Below are 18,233 nucleotides of genomic sequence, written 5' to 3'. Positions count from 1 at the left end.
CATGTATCACCATGCTTTACTTTTATTTTTCCTCTCAAATTTTGGGAATCAAACTCAGGGTTTTGTACATGCTATGCACTCTACCACTGAGCTACATCCCTGCTTTATTTCACAATATTGGAAATAAGTACATGGGTATCTGTGTTATTTGTACTGTCATATTAATGTGAGAGTTTTTATATTGAGAATTAATGTTTATTTTTGCTAGCATTTCAGAAAAATAGTTATTGAATTTTTTTTGCAAACTCTCAGAAACAAAAACAAAAGACCCTTTCAATTACATTGTGAAGAAATTTGGTACAATATCATTTGTTTTGAGGGCCAATAGAGAAATTATTCATTCATCTTGATTAACTAAGTAAGTTGTGTAATTAAAACTGAGTTCCATATACTATAACAAAGTGAAGAAAAGTTCTCAGAAAAAAAAGTCAATAATGTTTGGCTGAATTAGAACCAAAATGCTTAGTTTAAAGTACTTTCTACTGCCTCCTGATAAATGCTAAAGCACTGACAAGGCTACATGATTTATAAGGACATTATGGAACTATATTGAAACAACATAATATATTTAAAGTTTGAACTTACCAATTCCCATAGTCAAAATCAAAGGCAATAGTAATCTCAGTCCCCTTTGGAATACTTTGCATGGAATAGATGTAAAGATGTATGGTTCCATCTTCAATTTCATGCCTCACCTGTTACAGAATAATTTTATATTTCTATAAACTACTTTCTATGTTTTGAAGCATGTTATCCAGAAATTTGGGAAACTGCTCTTAAAAATCCTTTGCAAACATAACTGGGAAGATTACTGTTAACTTCAAATTATAAGACAGAACTATAAATCATTGGTTGTCATCTGGAAGGCTTTTCTAAGATAAATTGCATTGCTGTCAACTCTTATAAGCCCACCATGATGTATAAAATAGAAAAACAAGGGCTGGAGAGAAGGTTTAGCAGTTAAGGCACTTGCCTGCAAAGCCTAAGGACCCAGGTTTGATTTTCCAGATCCCACATAAGCCAGATGCACATAGTGGCACATGCATCTGGAGTTCATTTGCAGTGGCTAGAGGCCCTGGCATACCCATTCTCTCTCTAATAAATAAATAAAAATAATACTTTAAAAATAAAACATAAAAGCCGGGTGTGGTGGCGCACGCCTTTAATCCCAGCACTTGGGAGGCAGAGGTAGGAGGATCGCCATGAGTTCAAGGCCACCCTGAGACTACAGAGTTAATTCCAGGTCAGCCTGGACCAGAGTGAGACCCTACCTCGAAAAACCAAAAAAAAACAACAAAACAAAACAAAACATAAAAACAAAAGCATTTTTATCAATTCTAAGATGCATGTTTTTACCATTTAGTATTTCTGAAATTATGGGGGTCTTTAAACAGAGCTTGAGATTGATGAGATGCAATGATAGTACAGCTTTTGTCTGATACACTGTTCTGGTGTCACTTCCCATGATGCTCCTTTAAGTTCTCCGTACTTTCTATATTTTTTTTTTCTTTTGGTTTCTCAAGGTAGGGTCTCACTAGCTCAGGCTGACCTGGAATTCACTATGGAGTCTCAGGGTGGCCTCGAACTGTAGTCCTCCTACCTCTGCCTCCTTAGTACTGGGATTAAAGGCGTGCGCCACCACACCTGGCTTTTTTTTTTTTTTTTTTTTTTTTTGGCTACTTTTTGAGGCTACTTGGACCTCAGAGCTGGCCTTGAATTCAAGGTGATCCTCCTACCTCAGCTGGCCAAGTGTGTATGGCACTATGCCTAGCTTTTTAGTTTTGAGTGTGTCTGTGGGTGCACCAGGGTCTCCTATAGCTGCAAACAAATGTTAGACACATCATTTTTGGAGTCCACATAGAGTGGGTGCTAGGGAACCAAACCCGGGCTGGCAGGCATTGGAAGCAAATCATTAAACCCCTGTGCCATTTTTCCAGCCCCAAGTACTATTTTGTTATAGATAAAAATAAAGTACAGAAAAGCTAGGGTATATAGTTCAGTGGTTAAACACTTGCCTGGCTTACATAAGGCCCTAGGTTCAATCCCCAGTACAACAACAACAACAAAAAAAGTAAAAAATAAGGTTACAAAACTACTAAGCCATAGAGAAGACATAGTTGTACTAAGTCTGAATCCAAATTCTATAATCTTAGTTTCAAAACTATAATTATAAACTTAAAAACTTAAAAATGTTTAATTTTAGCGTTTAAAAATACTATTTTACACTATATACTAAAATACAGTCTTAATGAAGATTTTTATAGTAGCACACAAAACAGTCTACTTTAGCTTTGTCATGGAGCTTATAAAATCCTAACTTTATATCTGACCCATTAATACACTCTGAGGATAAACAGAAGTGCAATCAATACTCCCTTTTACAAGGAACTTCACAATTTTGTCAATGTGGAAACTAAATTTTCGGATCAAAGACTATCACCTAAATTTTTACAACAGAAAAATTTTGGAGATGAAATGTATTTTTAGCTAGTAATACACTTTTATACTCAGTGCTCAGATACTACAAATAATCTAATTTACTTCCTAGCAATAAGCTTACCTCTGCATTGGGAGAACAAGAACGTCTGATGAATCTTGCCTCATTCCCAAAAGTTCTTGCATCAACACACATTTCTAGCCCATGAAATTTAGAGTAGAATAATACAAAAGGGTATGGCCTACAGAAAACGAAAAAACAAAACAAAACAAAACAGTATTATAAGTTACTAATGCTTTAGTACACAACAAGGTTGGGGATACAACTCAGTAGTCGATATCCCGCTTAACATGCAGTAGTCCCAGGTTCAATCCCTCAGTACTACCAAAAGAAAAAAAAAAAGAGCTTAAGAAATTTCTTGGCTGGAAAGATGGCTTAGTGGTTAAGTTATTTGCCTGCAAAGCCAAAAGACCTAGGTTTGATTCCCCAGGATCCACATAAGCCAGATGCACATGGTGGCACATGCATCTGGAGTATGTCTGCATCAGCTGAAGGCCCTGGCATGCCATTCTCTCACTTTCGCTGCCTCTCTCTCTCTCAAATACATAAAGTTTTTAAGAAAGAAATTTCTAAGAAAGTCATATTAAGTAGTGAAGTAAAGATAGGCAACCTAACTCTAGAAGCCACTATTAATTACCTTATAATACTTTATACTCAGAAGATTTTGCTATGCCTCTTAAATTTGCCTAAGCCAAAAACAAATCATTTATGGTAGAATTTCTATAGAGATTAAAAAGAGTGACTATAGCCTTCGCAGATATCATGTTTTAAAAGTTCCTATTTGGGCTGAGAAGATGGCTTAGCAGTTAAGGCACTTGCCTATGAAGCCTAAGGACCTAGGTTCAACTCCCCAGTACCCATGTAAACCAGATGCACAAAGTGGCTCATGTGTCTGGAGTTCATTTGCAGTGGCTAGAGAACCTGGTGTGCCCATTCTCTCTCCCTCTCTCTCATAAATAAATAAAAATTAATTAAAAAAAAATAAAGTTCCTATTTCTTGCTGCTATTAAAACGATTTATACAGGTTCAGATTAAATGTGCTATATAGCTATAGCTTTTACGTATCCTTCATATCTTAATACACAAGTTATAGCCTAGTAATGTTTTTATTGTAGGATACAGAATATAGGGGTGTTATCCCCCTATAGGTAGCAATATGCTTCTATACCTCTAAGAAACAATAGGTATCAAAGGATCATAACAATTGTCCGTAAGAATCTCAAAACCATTCCAACATCAACAAAGTGGGGTTGAAAGTGGTGGTGATTATGTGGTATCAAATCTAACATTGTATAATAAAGTAGGGGTTTTTATTATGGACACCATAATATTTTCAAGTTCTTGCAAATATGTTATAACAATTAGGTATTGGAAATAAAGGTTCTGGATAAGCTTAAGTAATCAGAAGTTCCAGACTGATATTCTAACATAAATAAGTGGGATTAAGGTTTAGCAACATGGAAATAGGCAAGAGACTGAAAAATGTATTTCCATTTTGTTATTGTTATCATAGTTATGGCAAGTTGCCATTAGTGGATCAACCACATGATAATTTTAAACTGAAATGATCACTAAGGAAGCAACATACATAATCACAGCATCCCGATAAAATAGCAAGAACTCCAGCCATGTTTGGTGGGTCACACTTATAATCCCAGCACCCAAGAGGCTAAGGCAAGAGAAATAGACCAACCTGGGGTATAGAATAAGACCCTGTCTCCTGAAAAGAAAAGAAAAAAAACATTTAACTGTTGAAAACAAACATAGGAAAAGTGAATGTACCTTTTAAAGAAATATCCATTTGCTTCAAACTGCTCCCTCAGCATAAACTTCCCTCTGTATTCAATGATAAGTGTATCAGGAGGCAAATCTTTGGCAGATTTGAGAATTTTTTTATTCTTCTGGATATGGCTCTAGAATGAGTAAAAGTTGTGATTAACGCTGATTGCTTTCACAATACATACATTAAGATGTACAGTACAAAAACAATTTTGTTTCACAATTTTTAGCATGTGACATACCTCTACAGGAGGTTTAAAAAGTGAATTGTTGGTATTCATTTCTGATTTACTGGTATCTTTTTTATCATTACCACTGCCTAATTTTTGAGCTAGTCTTTGTGCTTCCCTCTGAACACCTTCACTATACTGGTTGTTATTTGCCTCTTCATAGCGGTCCATCCATGCTTTGATTTTTGTCTCCCATCCAAAATTTGCACCATCAGATGAAGGATCGGTTTCTGGAGCTGAACCCTAAAGTCACAGCAAAATAACAATTACTATTTGAATGCAAGTACTTATACCCTTACACACAGAAAAGTAAATGGCAACTTATAAAAAATACAGTGTTTGGCTGTCTAAATTGGTACCAGTTCAAAAATTAACCAATTCCATTCTTAACAATGGATGCCAGAACACCAGCTGGAAAAATGAAGGCTATGTTAAGCAGCAATGGCAGCAATTCAAGTTTCCTTGTCAGTCACTATGGTAGCCCAATTTAAGGATATCAGTAAAATTACAAATATTAAAACTGGATTGTCAGCTATGGTAAAGGAAAAAAAGTATATGAAACTTCTGCTTTTAGAGAATGCCAGTATCACTCCATAGCAACATGCCATGGATTATTTGTTCACAGTTCTATTTAACAAGGATAAACCTATAATAATGAACTGTACGTGCTGCATATTATGCTAATTTTAAAGTTTTATAAGAACTACACTGTGATATCTCAATCCAGAGTAATTTTAAGATTATATTCAATCATGCCCAAGATAAATTTAGTTATAAATGCCATCTATTTGGTTTCCAAGATAGGGTCTTACTCTAGGCCAGGCTGACCTGGAATTCACTCTGAATTCTCAGGGTGTCCTCAAACTCATGAAGATCCTGTGACCTCTGCCTCCTGAGTGCTGGGATTAAAGGCATGTGCCATCATGCCCAGCTCCATTTATAATTTTTTGTATATATTATTGAACACTTTGATGGAAAACAAATTATTTTTGCATGTTCAACTAAACTGATTTTTTTTTTTGCTTTTTGTTTGTTTGTTTTACGTTGGTAGGGTTCCACTCTAGTCCAGGCTGACCTGAAATTCACTATGTAGTCTCCAGGTGGTCTTGAACTCACATCAATCCTACCACCTTTGCCTTTCGAGTGCTGGGATTAAAGGCATGTGTCACCATGCCCAGCAACCAAACTGAAATTTTAACTTAGATTTCATAAATATTTTTCTAAGTCAGGCATGGTGGCATAAGCTTATAATTTCAGCAATTCAGTAGGCTGAGACAGGAAGGAATATCAAAAGCTCAGGGATACTGACTGAGTTCAAGTTCAACCTGGGAAACTTAGTGATCTGTCTCAAAAATAAACAGAATCAGAAATACCTCTTCATGGTGTAGCACCTGTCTAACCTAATATCTCAGGTTCAAGTACCAGTACTAGAGAGAGAAATCACTAACATTACTAAAATGTATTATCAGACTGTCTTCCATAGGAATGATCAACTTTATTACATAAGTATTTTTCGATAATGAAAGATACACTATAATAAGTTGGTCTCTTCTTCCTTTTTGTAGGACTTGAGTTTACACAGGCTATGGAGATTCAAACTCAAGTGGTTTCATGCCCCCTCATGTCCTCATGCTTGTGTAGGAAGCAATCTTATCCCCTTTTGGCTCTTACATGGAGTCTGGGGATCTGAACTCAGTTATTCAAGAGTTGTGCAGGAAGCACTTATCCAATGGGCCATCTCCCCAGCACTTCACTTCTTTTTTTTTTTTTCTTTCGAGGTAGGGTTTCACTCTAGCCCAGGCTGACCTGAAATTCACATGCAGTCTCAGGGTGGCCTCAAACTCATGGCAATCCTCCTACTTCTGCCTCCCAAGTGCAGGGATTAAATGCATGCACCACCATGCCCTGCTTCACATTCTTAATACTAATTTCATAGCTTAAGAAATTGGTGTCCAGCATAGTGGTACTTGCCTATAATACCAGCACTTGGGAGGTAGAGGCAAGAGTCTAACTGGAAGTTCAAAGCCTAGCCTGGTCTACATAGCCACCCACCCAAGGCTAAATAGCAAGATCTTGTTGCAAAAAGGGGGGAGAGGAGGCTTATAGCAGTAACCCTGTAAAGCTACTGCTATGCCCTAATACAAGCCCAAGTTTTAGGAAAAAGGGAGAGGTGGAGAGTCTTGCTTCTGTCACAAATAAAAACATGAGGATATATTCTAATTAATTTAAGGCACATGTGACTACTTTGTACTTATATCAAAAGTCTATGGTGATTTGATAGTACAATAGCTGGCATGACTACCTACAGAATTCCAACTATACAGATCAAATTTCCAATTTTCAAATGTGACTGCATTCAGATGTATAATATACTAATATCAAGTGGTATCAGAAACATGAAATTTTCATTATACCAGTTTTAATCAGAAACTGCTTTAATTACAACGTGTTTTTATACTTTGCTCTTTTGATTAATATTTTACAATGATAATAAAATATAAGTGGTTATTAATCTGGGTGTAATTCTGAGGTCCTACTTAGAGCATAGACAAGCATCCACTTGATAAGCTCTTGGTAAGAGATGGCTAACAGTAATACCTTAAATTTAATATAGTTACCTTAACTCTTGATGACTTCCTAGATCCTTCACGGAAGGCCTAAAATAAACATGGAATTCTTAGTTAGTTTTTTTAAAAGCTGGATATGACTAACACTCAGCTGGCTTATTGAGACATTTTACTAAAATGAAATAACATAAGAAAAAATAACAACCAATAAAGCTAGCGTAAAGAAACTGGTGAAGTAAATACAGGGATCTACTATAAAAATATAATGCAGACTACACAGTATATTAAAATATGTTTATAATTGGATGCTAAGACAAAACTTCCAAAGTTCCAAAATGTGCTAAATATTATAACACCATAACTACTACACAGTACTATCACTACAGATATCAAAAAGCTAGACAATGCTGGGCACTCAGGAAACAGAGATAGAGAGAGGGATCACTATGAGTTCAAGCCAGCATGGGACTACAGAGTAAGTTCTAGGTCAGCCTAAACTAAACTGAGACCCTACCTTGAAAATAACAAAAGCTAGAAGAAAAAAAGCTAATGTTTCAGGAGATATTTAGTCTGATTCAAACATGATATGACATATGCATGTTTCAAACACTGCAAAATTTACTATTAATTTTGTTTTTATGTATCAAAAGATATATTATTTATGAAATATATGTAAATAGAAAACATTAAAATATAGTAGACATACTGTAGTTTTGAAGTGTTGAAACATGTTGAGTATATAAAAAGTGTTATTACTTTTAATTCTATAAACAAATACAAGTAATATTTGAATCCATAATGGAGCTTAAGTGGTAAACAAAATTACACTCAAGAAATATTTGCTGAGACCCCACTAATATGCCAGATCCCGAGTTAAAATTATTTTCTATCATCTTTATTCCTCCAAGCATAAACTCTGAAATAGAAGCTAAAGCCTAAAGATAATATGGACCCATACATAAGTAACAAATCTATATACAGATTGTCTATGTGTAAGAAACAAGCTTTTTTTTTTAAAGCAAACAAAGAAAGAAGGGAGGGAGGGAGGGAGGAAGAAAGAAAAATGTAGATAAAAGCCTTCATATACTCTGGAGAATACATATATTGAGACAGACAAGAAAGAACCACAGCTCCTGAGAGTTCAAGCTATGAACAAAAACATGAAATATGAAGATATGTTAAATTCAAGAGAAATTCATAATGCCATTTGAACCCACTGAAAAGCAGTATGATGATATATGATTTGTCTTTTACAAAAATTCAATTGAAAGCCAGGTATGGTGGTGCATGCCTTTAATCCCAACCCTTGGGAAGATGAGGTAGGAGGATCACTGTGTTCAAAGCCAGTATGGTCTACAGAGTGAGTTTCAGGTCACTCTAAGCTAGAGAGACCTTACCTCAAAAATCCCAATATATGTATCAGTTAAGCCTGGTGGAATGGCTCATGCTTTTAACCTCAGTACTCAAGAGGCTGAGGATCAACCTAAATTTGAGGCAGGCCTATGCTAATGAGTGAGTTCCAGACCAGCCTGGGTGAGACCCCCTACCTCAAAAAAGAAAAAAAATTCATCAAATTAGGTCATAAAAGCCTGATTTTAATTTGGGCTTAGATACTGCAATGTTTTTCTCTATATGGAGTCCATATAACATTCAGAGAAATAAAGAGATATAAGAAAACTTGTAAGAAACACGATAATCAAATGCAGAATGAAGAGGAAAGAGGCTACAGTAAGAGAAATCAAAGATGAAATGATTCACTATACTAACTACAAGGACTTGGTCTAAGTTTGTAATAGCATAAAGGAAAAATATGGTAATAAGACATTTCAAAGAAAAAAAATCAAAAGAGCTTTTGAGAATAAATTTGGATGTCAAGGACTAAAGAAGACAAGAGATTTTAGAGCCTATGTATTTGGGTACGTTGTACCACACACACACACACACAAAACAAAGAAAAATAGATTATGTGAAAGATGGTTAATGAAGACAAGTTTGGTGTAGAGAAGAAACAAGAGAAGAAAAATGTTACATGTTCAGTTTCTTTTATTCAAAATGCTTGAGTTCAGTATTTTTCAGATTGCTGTTTTTTATTCTTCCTCTAAATTTTGGAATAAACTGTAATTTGAAAGTTGAGTCTTGCTAACGTGAAATTTTAAAATTCAAAATGCAAAAGCCGGGCTTGGTGACACACACCTTTAATCCCAGAACTTGAGAGGCAGAAGAGGTTGGAGGATAGCTGTGAGTTTGAGGCCAGTCTGAGACTACATAGAGCATAGAGAATTCCAGATCAACCTGGGCTAGAGCAAGACCCTACCTCAAAAACCCCCTCAAAAACCAGCAAAATGCTCCCAACATTTTTGAGAACTGTTTCAGATTCTAGAGCCTTTCACATTTTCACATTAATAACACTCAACTTGTAACTCAACACTCAAAAATAATTTTTGCTGGTAATATTCCTACTTAGTAAAACATTCAAAATCAATGTCCTTAACTTTGTCTTGGGCCTAAGGACCATGATTTGATTCCCCAGGACCCACTAAAAGCCAGATGCACAGTGGCACATGCATCTGGAGTTTGTTTGCAGTGGCTGGAGAGCCTGTCATGCCCATTCTCTTTCTCTCAAATAAAACATTTAAGGAAAAAAATAATAACTTTACCTTGGGGGCTAGAGAGATGGCTCAGCAATTAAAGGAACTTGCTTGCAAAGCCTGATGGTCCGGGTGTGATTTCCCCGTACCCACATAAAGCCAGATGCATAAAGAGGTGCACGCATCTAGAGTCTGTGTGCATTGATGGCAAGAAAGTGGTGCACCCAGCTCCTCACCCCCTACTTGCAAATAAATACTTTTTTTTTTTTAAAGAAAGCTTGCCAGGTGTGGTGGCGCACACCTGCAATCCTAGCACTTGGGAGGCAGAGATAGGAAGATTGCCATGAGTTCAAGGCCAGCCTGAGAGTACATAGTGAATTCCAAGTCAGCCTGGGTTACAGTGAGACCCTACCTTGAGAAAAAAACACCACCACTTTATTTTAGCCAGGTGTGGCGGCACACTCTGGAGGCAGTAGTAGTAGGATCTCTATGAGTTTGAAGCCACCCTGAGACTACACAGTGAATTCCAAGTCAGCCTATGTTAGAGCAAGACCTTACCTGGGGGGAGGGGGAGAACAAAAAAACCCACAAAACTTTACCTTGCCTTTAAATAATGTTTACATTTCATGTCAAAGTCTTGAATTATGAAAACTCCAAATACTTTAAAACAGTTTTCTGAAGCAACAGATTGTTTTTAAATCATGTGTCCAAAATATTTATAACTCCATCCACTTTTTCACAACCGTAGAGTAAGCTGAATGATAAAGCTATACACCTTTTCTACATTTTATATTGCATACTGCCCCATAGTTTTAAAACACACACACACACACATACACACACACACACACACACACACTGGAGCAAAGTAGGTATTTATGCCCAGTTGTTGGATTTTTAAAACTCTATAATACCTGCCAAATATTATTAACTTAATGTCTTGGAATGTCTTTTCCATTTTAAATAAAAAGAATATTCAGAAATAAATGACACAATCAAGACCCAGGGTTTATTCATTTTAAATACCCAGAAGTCATTGCAGCCAGAGAAAATACAATCTATTTTTTATTAAACCAAATGATGTAAAACAAATATACAAGGATCAAATTTCCAAGAAACTTTTATACAATAACAAAGAGATCATTTCAAAATAGTACACAAAAAAGCTGAACCAGCATCTAAACTATAAATTATAAACTATAAACTATAATATTGGTGCAAATTACAGTCAGGAATGAGGTAGATAATAAGGCAAAGTGTGAGTAAGCACTAGAATAAAGGGCTTAAGTATCATGATAGAATGCAAACAGAAATCGTATTTTCTGGAAAAAAGAAAAATTCCAGGCAGAAGTAGTACTTGAGATAAGTTTCAGTAAGTTTTCTAAAAGAAAAAAGACTTGGAAGAGACTTTGTCATGGTAAAGGTAATGAATAAGCAAAGACATGGCCAGAAAGTCTGTGTCGAGCCTGGTAACGGTGAATTGTCCAGATTGAAGATAAAATATAAACAGAAAGGAGGACACAAAGCAGACAAACATGGAGATTCTGGTAGTCCAGCTGACTGTGAGCATGAAGACGCCATTAGATAGAAAAGAAATGAAGCACACGCTGCTGCCTGCTAAGTAACCAAAGATATCAAGGGGGAAGGCTTTATTTTAAACCCTTGCTTCAAATCTAGGAATAATTTCATTCTATAATAGCAATACAGTCAATGTGACAAAAGTCTTCACTAACAATTATAGTCACATGTTATTTAAGAACAAGGATATATTCTGAGAATGGGGGTTAAGCTATTTTGTCCTTGTTGCAAACATTAATGCATGTGCTTATAAAAAAAAAATTACATTGTATAGCTTAATGACCCTTGGCTACAACTCTGTATATTGTGCTACTGTAGGCAACTGTAACCTAATGGTAAGTGTTTTTGTGTCAACTTATCTAAACTTAGAAAATATACAGCAAAGACACTGATAGACTGTGATAGGAAGGCTTCACCTTATAATCCCATAAGACCACCTCTGCTTTTCCAGGCTATCATTAGGAAATTTTATTACTAAATTTAATGAGAAATTATATTATCAACAGTTTTCTAACATCAAATCCTCGAAACAATCAAATAAAACTTAAGAGAAAAAAACTCAGTAACTAGGAAGTCTTATTAAAATGATTAAGAAAAGCTATTGCATGCTCTTTCCTACTAATTTGTTATTAAAATTTAAGAAATGTTAATTTTGTTTTCTATAATAGGAGTCTGTTCTTTTTTACTGGAACAATGATTTTTAAAGCACTCTACAAAGTTTCTTATCTATACAAATATCCATTTCAATTTTAAGATACATTAAATTTTAAAGTAAGCTTAAAATAAACAATTGCTAGATCCTTTTGTAGGTTTCACTGTTAGCTATTACTCTATCCTATCTTTTCCTATAAAACTAAGCTCCCTGTCAACTCCTACCTACTCATCTAAAACAAGAAGGCCAAAACGTACTTTTTTACATTTTGAAAAGGTTTGTTCTTTCTCGCCACTTTTTTTCCGTCTTTTCTCATTAGCCTTGGACACCCGTGAAGCGGTTAGGGTAACTGAGGTTGGAGTGTGTTGAAATGCGGTGTACAGTTCCACAGGAACTTCATCGCCACTCTCGGTTGCACTGGTATCACCATCTGCAAGTGAAAAACAAAGTTATTACACATGTGATACTTAGTTTTCAAGCACTAAGCAGCCTTACAAATGGCAAAGCATTACCTCCATTTCTAAAGAATACATACATTTTCTCACTTTGGTTATCTCTCTCATGATAGTAAGACATTTAATTTATATGCAAACTACAAATCTACAAATATCTTTTTGTGCACATTAACCTACAAAGAATCCAAACATCTGACAACATACTCTGGTCGTATGATTGTGTAAACAGGCATTATGTACACTACCAATGGAAATTCAAATTTTCCTATGATGAGAATTTAGCCGTACCTATCCCTTCCAGCCAGTCACCCATTTCTAGGAATCCAGGCAAGGATGAAATAGCAAAAGTTCTAGAACAAAATGCAACTAGGATTCACAGAAGGTTTTATTCATAACAACAAAACAAAAATACCAGAAATAATACAAAATGTCCATCAAAAAGAGAAATGTTTAACTATGATTATCCCAAAACTGGTTAGAGCAGTCTTTAGCCAAAATAATGGCAAGCTGGGCCTGGTGGCACATACCAACATTTGGGAAATTAAGGCAGGAGGATCACGGATATCCCCCCTCAGTTCCAGTTTGAAAGTACAAAAAGATCAATAGGCTGATGTCCCAGTATTGTACATTATACACATTAATCTGCCCACAACACAGCTCAGGCCACTTCCAGCATTGGAATAAAAGCTGACTTCCCACCCATTAGAGGAAACACATTTTTTATTTTAAGCATGAAAAAAAAAAAATACAAGAGATTACTGGTACTAAAATGGCCCAATGCTCACTTCTGTTCTTTTGGGTATCAGGCGTGCTGGTATTAGTGTCCAACAAGCTAGATGCATATCTCCACGTTTGTCTCTGAGCTGGAAGGTCATAACTAATCTCAGAATCTCATCCACAGAACAGCCAACAGGAAAATTCCTTTATTGTCACTGATAAAGAGGCCACTTCAAGACCCCATAGTACTGAACAGTGATGTGCTTTGGATCTGGTACGAATCCTCTTTGTTTCTTGGGTGGGTTGAACTACACTAGATGAGAGAAGAATCCACAGAAACACCAAACATTTGGCATTGAGTTTCTTACGTTCTTCAGCCCTATCATTGAAAGCATCATGGGACACACAAGTGAAGTCAAAAGGGTAAAAGAACACAACATATTTTCCTTTGTAGTCAGTCAAACTGGTATCTTTGAACTGACCATCTGCCATAGCAGCTGTGGCTTTGAAGTTGGGGCAGGATGCCCAGTTTTGGCATTTTCCTGAAGAGATCTCATGTTCAACAATTCCAACCCAAAAGTCTACAAAACAGAAAGCACCACAGCTGGACAAGAATATGCTGGATCACACAGTGCTTGCAGTATGCATTACACAGTGAATTCAAGCCAACCCAGGCTAAATTGTGAGACCTATCTCAACACTAAATTAATAGCAAAGAAGAGAAGGGAGAGGAAGGAGGGCTAGCGCATGCCTTTAATTCCAGCACTCTACAGGCGGAGGTAGGAAGATCACTGTGAATTCAAGGCCACCCTGAGACTATGCAGGGGAATTCCTAGTCAGCCTGGGCTAGAATGAGATCATACTTGAAAAAACAAAACCAACCAAAAAAAAGAAAGAAAGAAAGAAAGAAAAGAGAGGAAGGCTACTAAAGGAAAAGAAGAAAAGTGTGGCATACATTATACAGAGTTTAGAAACTGTCTCTAATAAATACATAATAAAACGATCATCATGTTGATGAAAATATTTTGCTTCTTTTTTTTTAATTTTTTTTGTTCATTATTTATTTATTTATTTGAGAGAGAGAGATTGAGAACGGGCACACCAGGGCTTCCAGCCACTGCAAACGAACTCCAGATGTGTGCGCCCCCTTGTGCATCTGGTTAACGTGGGTACTAGGGAACTGAGCCTCGAACCGGGGTCCTTAGGCTTCACAGGCAAGCGCTTACCCGCTAAGCCATCTCTCCAGTCCATATTTTGCTTCTTAAAATCAGGCTTCCTATGAGTATAAAAACTATGGATAACATAAGTTTATTTACTTTGCTTTCCTCTGGTTTTTTCCTAAAATAAAAGCACTGTAATCATTCATAAAAAAATTAAATCTATATTATAAATTCAGTCAAGATTCATTAAACAAGGTGTTTATGTTTAACTAAAAATTTAATTTTTAATTATATATATATGAAACAGCTTATACTCTTATCCCCTTGACCTAGCTCCTGTCACTCCGGGGGCCCTCTTTAGTGGGGTTATGGTATTCACTGTGAAGTCATGAAGGCCTCAGTCAGTCCCTGTGAAGTAGCAGGGATTGTCCCTCAGGACATTCCTGCCCATTCTGGCAGACCACTTATTTTTTCTGTCACACTTATTTTAATTTAGTGTAGGTCTTTTCTACATACCTGACATATTTTCTCTTTTCCGGCGTTGTAGTAGCACTGCTCTCTCTTTATCCAAATTCCTACGTTAAAACATTAACATGTTTGTGTTATTCATCAAACTTTCAGAAGCTTAGCTATATATAAAGTAGATGTTTTTAAGAGTGATAAACTTATAATTTCTAATGTTCCAAGTCCTTATAATTTCTCATAAAACTAAACATGCAACTCTCACACAACTGAGTTATCACACTGGGACAAGGCCAGTGGGGAAAATAAATTTAGTTTCACACAAAAGCCTATATACATGAATGTTCTGAGCAGCCTAATTTGCAATAGCCAATACAGGAGAAAAATAAAGAGAACAGCCTCCTCATGCAAGGCTCAAGAAATTGTGACACATATAAAAGAATGGAATAGTGGTGCACACAACAAACTGAATGGCTGTCCTAAAAAAAAAAAGCATTCAGGGTCATACACTACATGATTCCACCTACATAACATTATTGAAAGGACAAAATATTAAAATGGAGTAAATCAGGGAGATGGCTCAGCAGGTAAGAGCACTTGCTGAGCAAGCATAAGAAACTGAGTTCAATCTCCAGCACAAAAAAATCTGGGTATGGCTGTGCATGCTTGCTATCCCAGAACTGAGGGGTGAAGAGACAGGATATTGTTCCCTAGTCAGCCAGTCTAACTGAAAAATGGGGAGTTCCAGGTTTGCCAAGAGACAGTCTCAGGGAAATAAGAAGAGTGATAGCAGAAGACACTCGATGTTTTCCTCTGCCCTCTGCACGCATGCACATGTGATATATGCATTAGCACACACGCGTACTCACACACACACATACACACATACATATACAACACATGCATACATACACACACAAAAAGAAATAGAGCTGGGTGTGGTGGTGCATGCCTTTAACCCCAGCACTTGAGAGGCAGAGACAGATAGGGAGGATCACTGTCAATTCGAGGCCAGCCTGGAACTACAGGGTGAGTTCCAGGCCAGTCTGCGCTACAGTGAGACCCAACTTCAAAAAACAATAGGATGCCGGGCATAGTGGTGCATGCCTTTAATCCCAGCACTTGGGAGGCAGAGATAAGAGGGTTGTCATGAGTTCAAGGCCACCCTGAGACTATATGGTGAATTTCAGGTCAGCCTGGGCTAGAGCAAGACCCTAGCTCAAACAAAAAAAGAAATGGAGTACAGATTAGTGGGTGATAAATGTTCGGGTAAGAACTGGGTGTGGTGGCACATGCCTTTAATCCCAGCACTCGGGAAGCAGAGGTAGGAGGATTGTCATGAGTTTGAGGCCACCCTGAGACTCCATAGTGAATTCCAGGTCAGCCTGGGCTAGAGTGAGACCCTATCTCAAAAAACTAAAAAATAAAATAAAAAAATAAATGTTGGGGTGAGAGGGGTCCCTGCAGTGATGGAATATTCTATACCTTGACTCCTTAATGTAAAAAATGCTAATTGTATTGATTTATATTGTATAAACTGTTCCATATGGTGTCACCGTTAGGAAAAAGTAGAGAATACATATGTAGTATTTTATGTGTATTTGCAATTAACTCCAAGATTTTAATAAGTAACTTACTAACAACAACATATAAGTAAACATACACGTACATTCAATTGGTGCTGTAACTTATGGTGAAATTCATTAAGGGACTTTAAATACAATAAATTGATTCAGTATCCTTTGGTATATTATACCTCAAAGGGAAAATGTTCAAACTGCTTTACATAATCATGTTCCTAGTGTTATGAAAGAAACTGAGCTACTGTAAGGATGACAGTGGGCGATGATGAAAGGGGCCATTGTGTGTGTGTGTGGGTGTGTGGGTGTGCACATGCGTGTTTGAGACAAGGTCTCGCTATAGTCAAAGTTGACCTGAGGCTGACTCTGTAGTTTAGGCTGGCCTTGAACTCATGGTAACCCTCCTAACTTACCCTCCCAAGTACTGGGATCACAGGTGTGAGCCACCAAACCTGGTTTTTGCCTGTGTTGTTTTTTAAACTCTTTTCACTAGGGAGCCAGGTGTGGTTGAGACTGAGTCTATTGCATCCTACAGAACTAAGCAATTGAATAAGTATATGAAATTCTAATTATATTGTTGTCTTGTTTAGGACTTGGCTAAAATGAGCTACAGAAATACTGTAAAAAAATGCAAAATATAAACTTATATTCCCAAATATTAATTAAAATTATAAGGTATAATTCATATATTAGCTTAAAGGTAAAAAACTAGTCAAAATTGCTGGTAATTACAGAAGCAAGGGGCAAATATATGAGTTCATTATATTATTTTACTTTTCTATGGAACTTTAAATATCCATAATAAAAAGACCTCTTCTGAAAGAGAAACCACCAGGGAAGATACTCAACAGTGGACACTGCAAGCCTTATATTTGGCCAGGCAGGCCAAATGAGCCAACATGTGCAATTGTGGCACATGTGTTATGGGGGAAACCAACTGTCCTCTAATTGGACTGAAGGCCCGCTCTATGGGAGGGAATACATCCCTGATACTGAAAACTTAAAACAGGGGTAGTCATGAGCCCTAAGGGTGTAACATCTGCTGTTGTCTGGCTAAATGTATATACTATGCTTATCAAACTGCCCAGTAAGCACTTCTGTTAATGTTCATACCCTTATATTAATGCTACTCTCACTTTTGGTAGAGAATCTTCTCTTTTCAGATGGCAGTGACCTTGGGACGACTCAGAAGGTATCATGGTGATGGAAAGAAATGACCACAGTGCTCAGTACTGCAATATCTTTATCACACCTTCCAAGGCTCAGGGTCTAATGTGGAAGAGGTGGTGGAAAGAATGTAAGAGCCAAAGGAAGGGCAGGACTCCGCACAACATGCTCCCTCCAGACACAAAATGGCCTGGATATCCATGGCCTCACAGTGCCTGACACTACCTACACAAGACCATCATAATAGGAGGAAAAGATCATGACATAAAAAAAAGAGAGACTGATTGAGATGGGGAGGGGGTATGATGGAGAGTGGAGTTTCAAAGGGGAAAGTGGGGAGAGGGAGGGTATTACCATGGGGTATATTTTATAATCATGGAAGTTGTTAATAAAAATTTGGAAGAAAAATAAATTAAAAAATTAAATAAAAAGACCTCCTCCCCTTTTTTGTTGTTGCTGTTTTCTTTTGCAACAATGTCTTATGTAGGCTAGCATAAAACTCACTATATAGCTGAGCCTAGCCTTGAACCCCTGATCCTCCAGCTTCCATCTTGTAAGTGCCAGGATTACAGGCATGTACCGCCACACCTGGCTCCATAATGACTACAGAGTCAGTCCCAGGTCAACCTCGGCTATTGTGAGACCTTGCCTCAAAACATGCACTCACACACACAGGCATGCACACACTTGCCCCTTTCAATATTGCCCATTCTTACCCTTCAGAGTAGCTCAATTTCTTCCGTATTAACTTTGTCATCTATACCACATTCTATGTTTTGTCGAAATTTATTTGACAGAGAA

General features: G+C 36.9%; 1 protein-coding gene across 5 annotated transcripts in view; it reads right to left on the bottom strand.

Annotated features, from left to right (window-relative positions):
- Kmt2e (lysine methyltransferase 2E (inactive)) overlaps nt 1-18,233 on the bottom strand; it is a 99,817-nt gene that overhangs the window by 25,497 nt on the left and 56,087 nt on the right. For all 5 annotated transcript variants that reach the window (XM_004652885.3, XM_045135479.1, XM_045135480.1 and 2 more), the window contains 7 exons: nt 14,740-14,798; nt 12,149-12,321; nt 7,125-7,163; nt 4,519-4,749; nt 4,280-4,410; nt 2,561-2,678; nt 586-695 (listed from right to left, as the gene is read on the bottom strand). In XM_004652885.3, the coding sequence (XP_004652942.1) occupies nt 586-695; nt 2,561-2,678; nt 4,280-4,410; nt 4,519-4,749; nt 7,125-7,163; nt 12,149-12,321; nt 14,740-14,798 (861 nt within the window). The remainder of the gene's footprint in view (nt 1-585; nt 696-2,560; nt 2,679-4,279; nt 4,411-4,518; nt 4,750-7,124; nt 7,164-12,148; nt 12,322-14,739; nt 14,799-18,233) is intronic.

Source organism: Jaculus jaculus, chromosome 16, assembly GCF_020740685.1.
Source record: "Jaculus jaculus isolate mJacJac1 chromosome 16, mJacJac1.mat.Y.cur, whole genome shotgun sequence".
NCBI classification, from domain to species: Eukaryota; Metazoa; Chordata; class Mammalia; order Rodentia; family Dipodidae; genus Jaculus; species Jaculus jaculus.
This window is presented reverse-complemented; position numbering and strand designations above follow the sequence as displayed.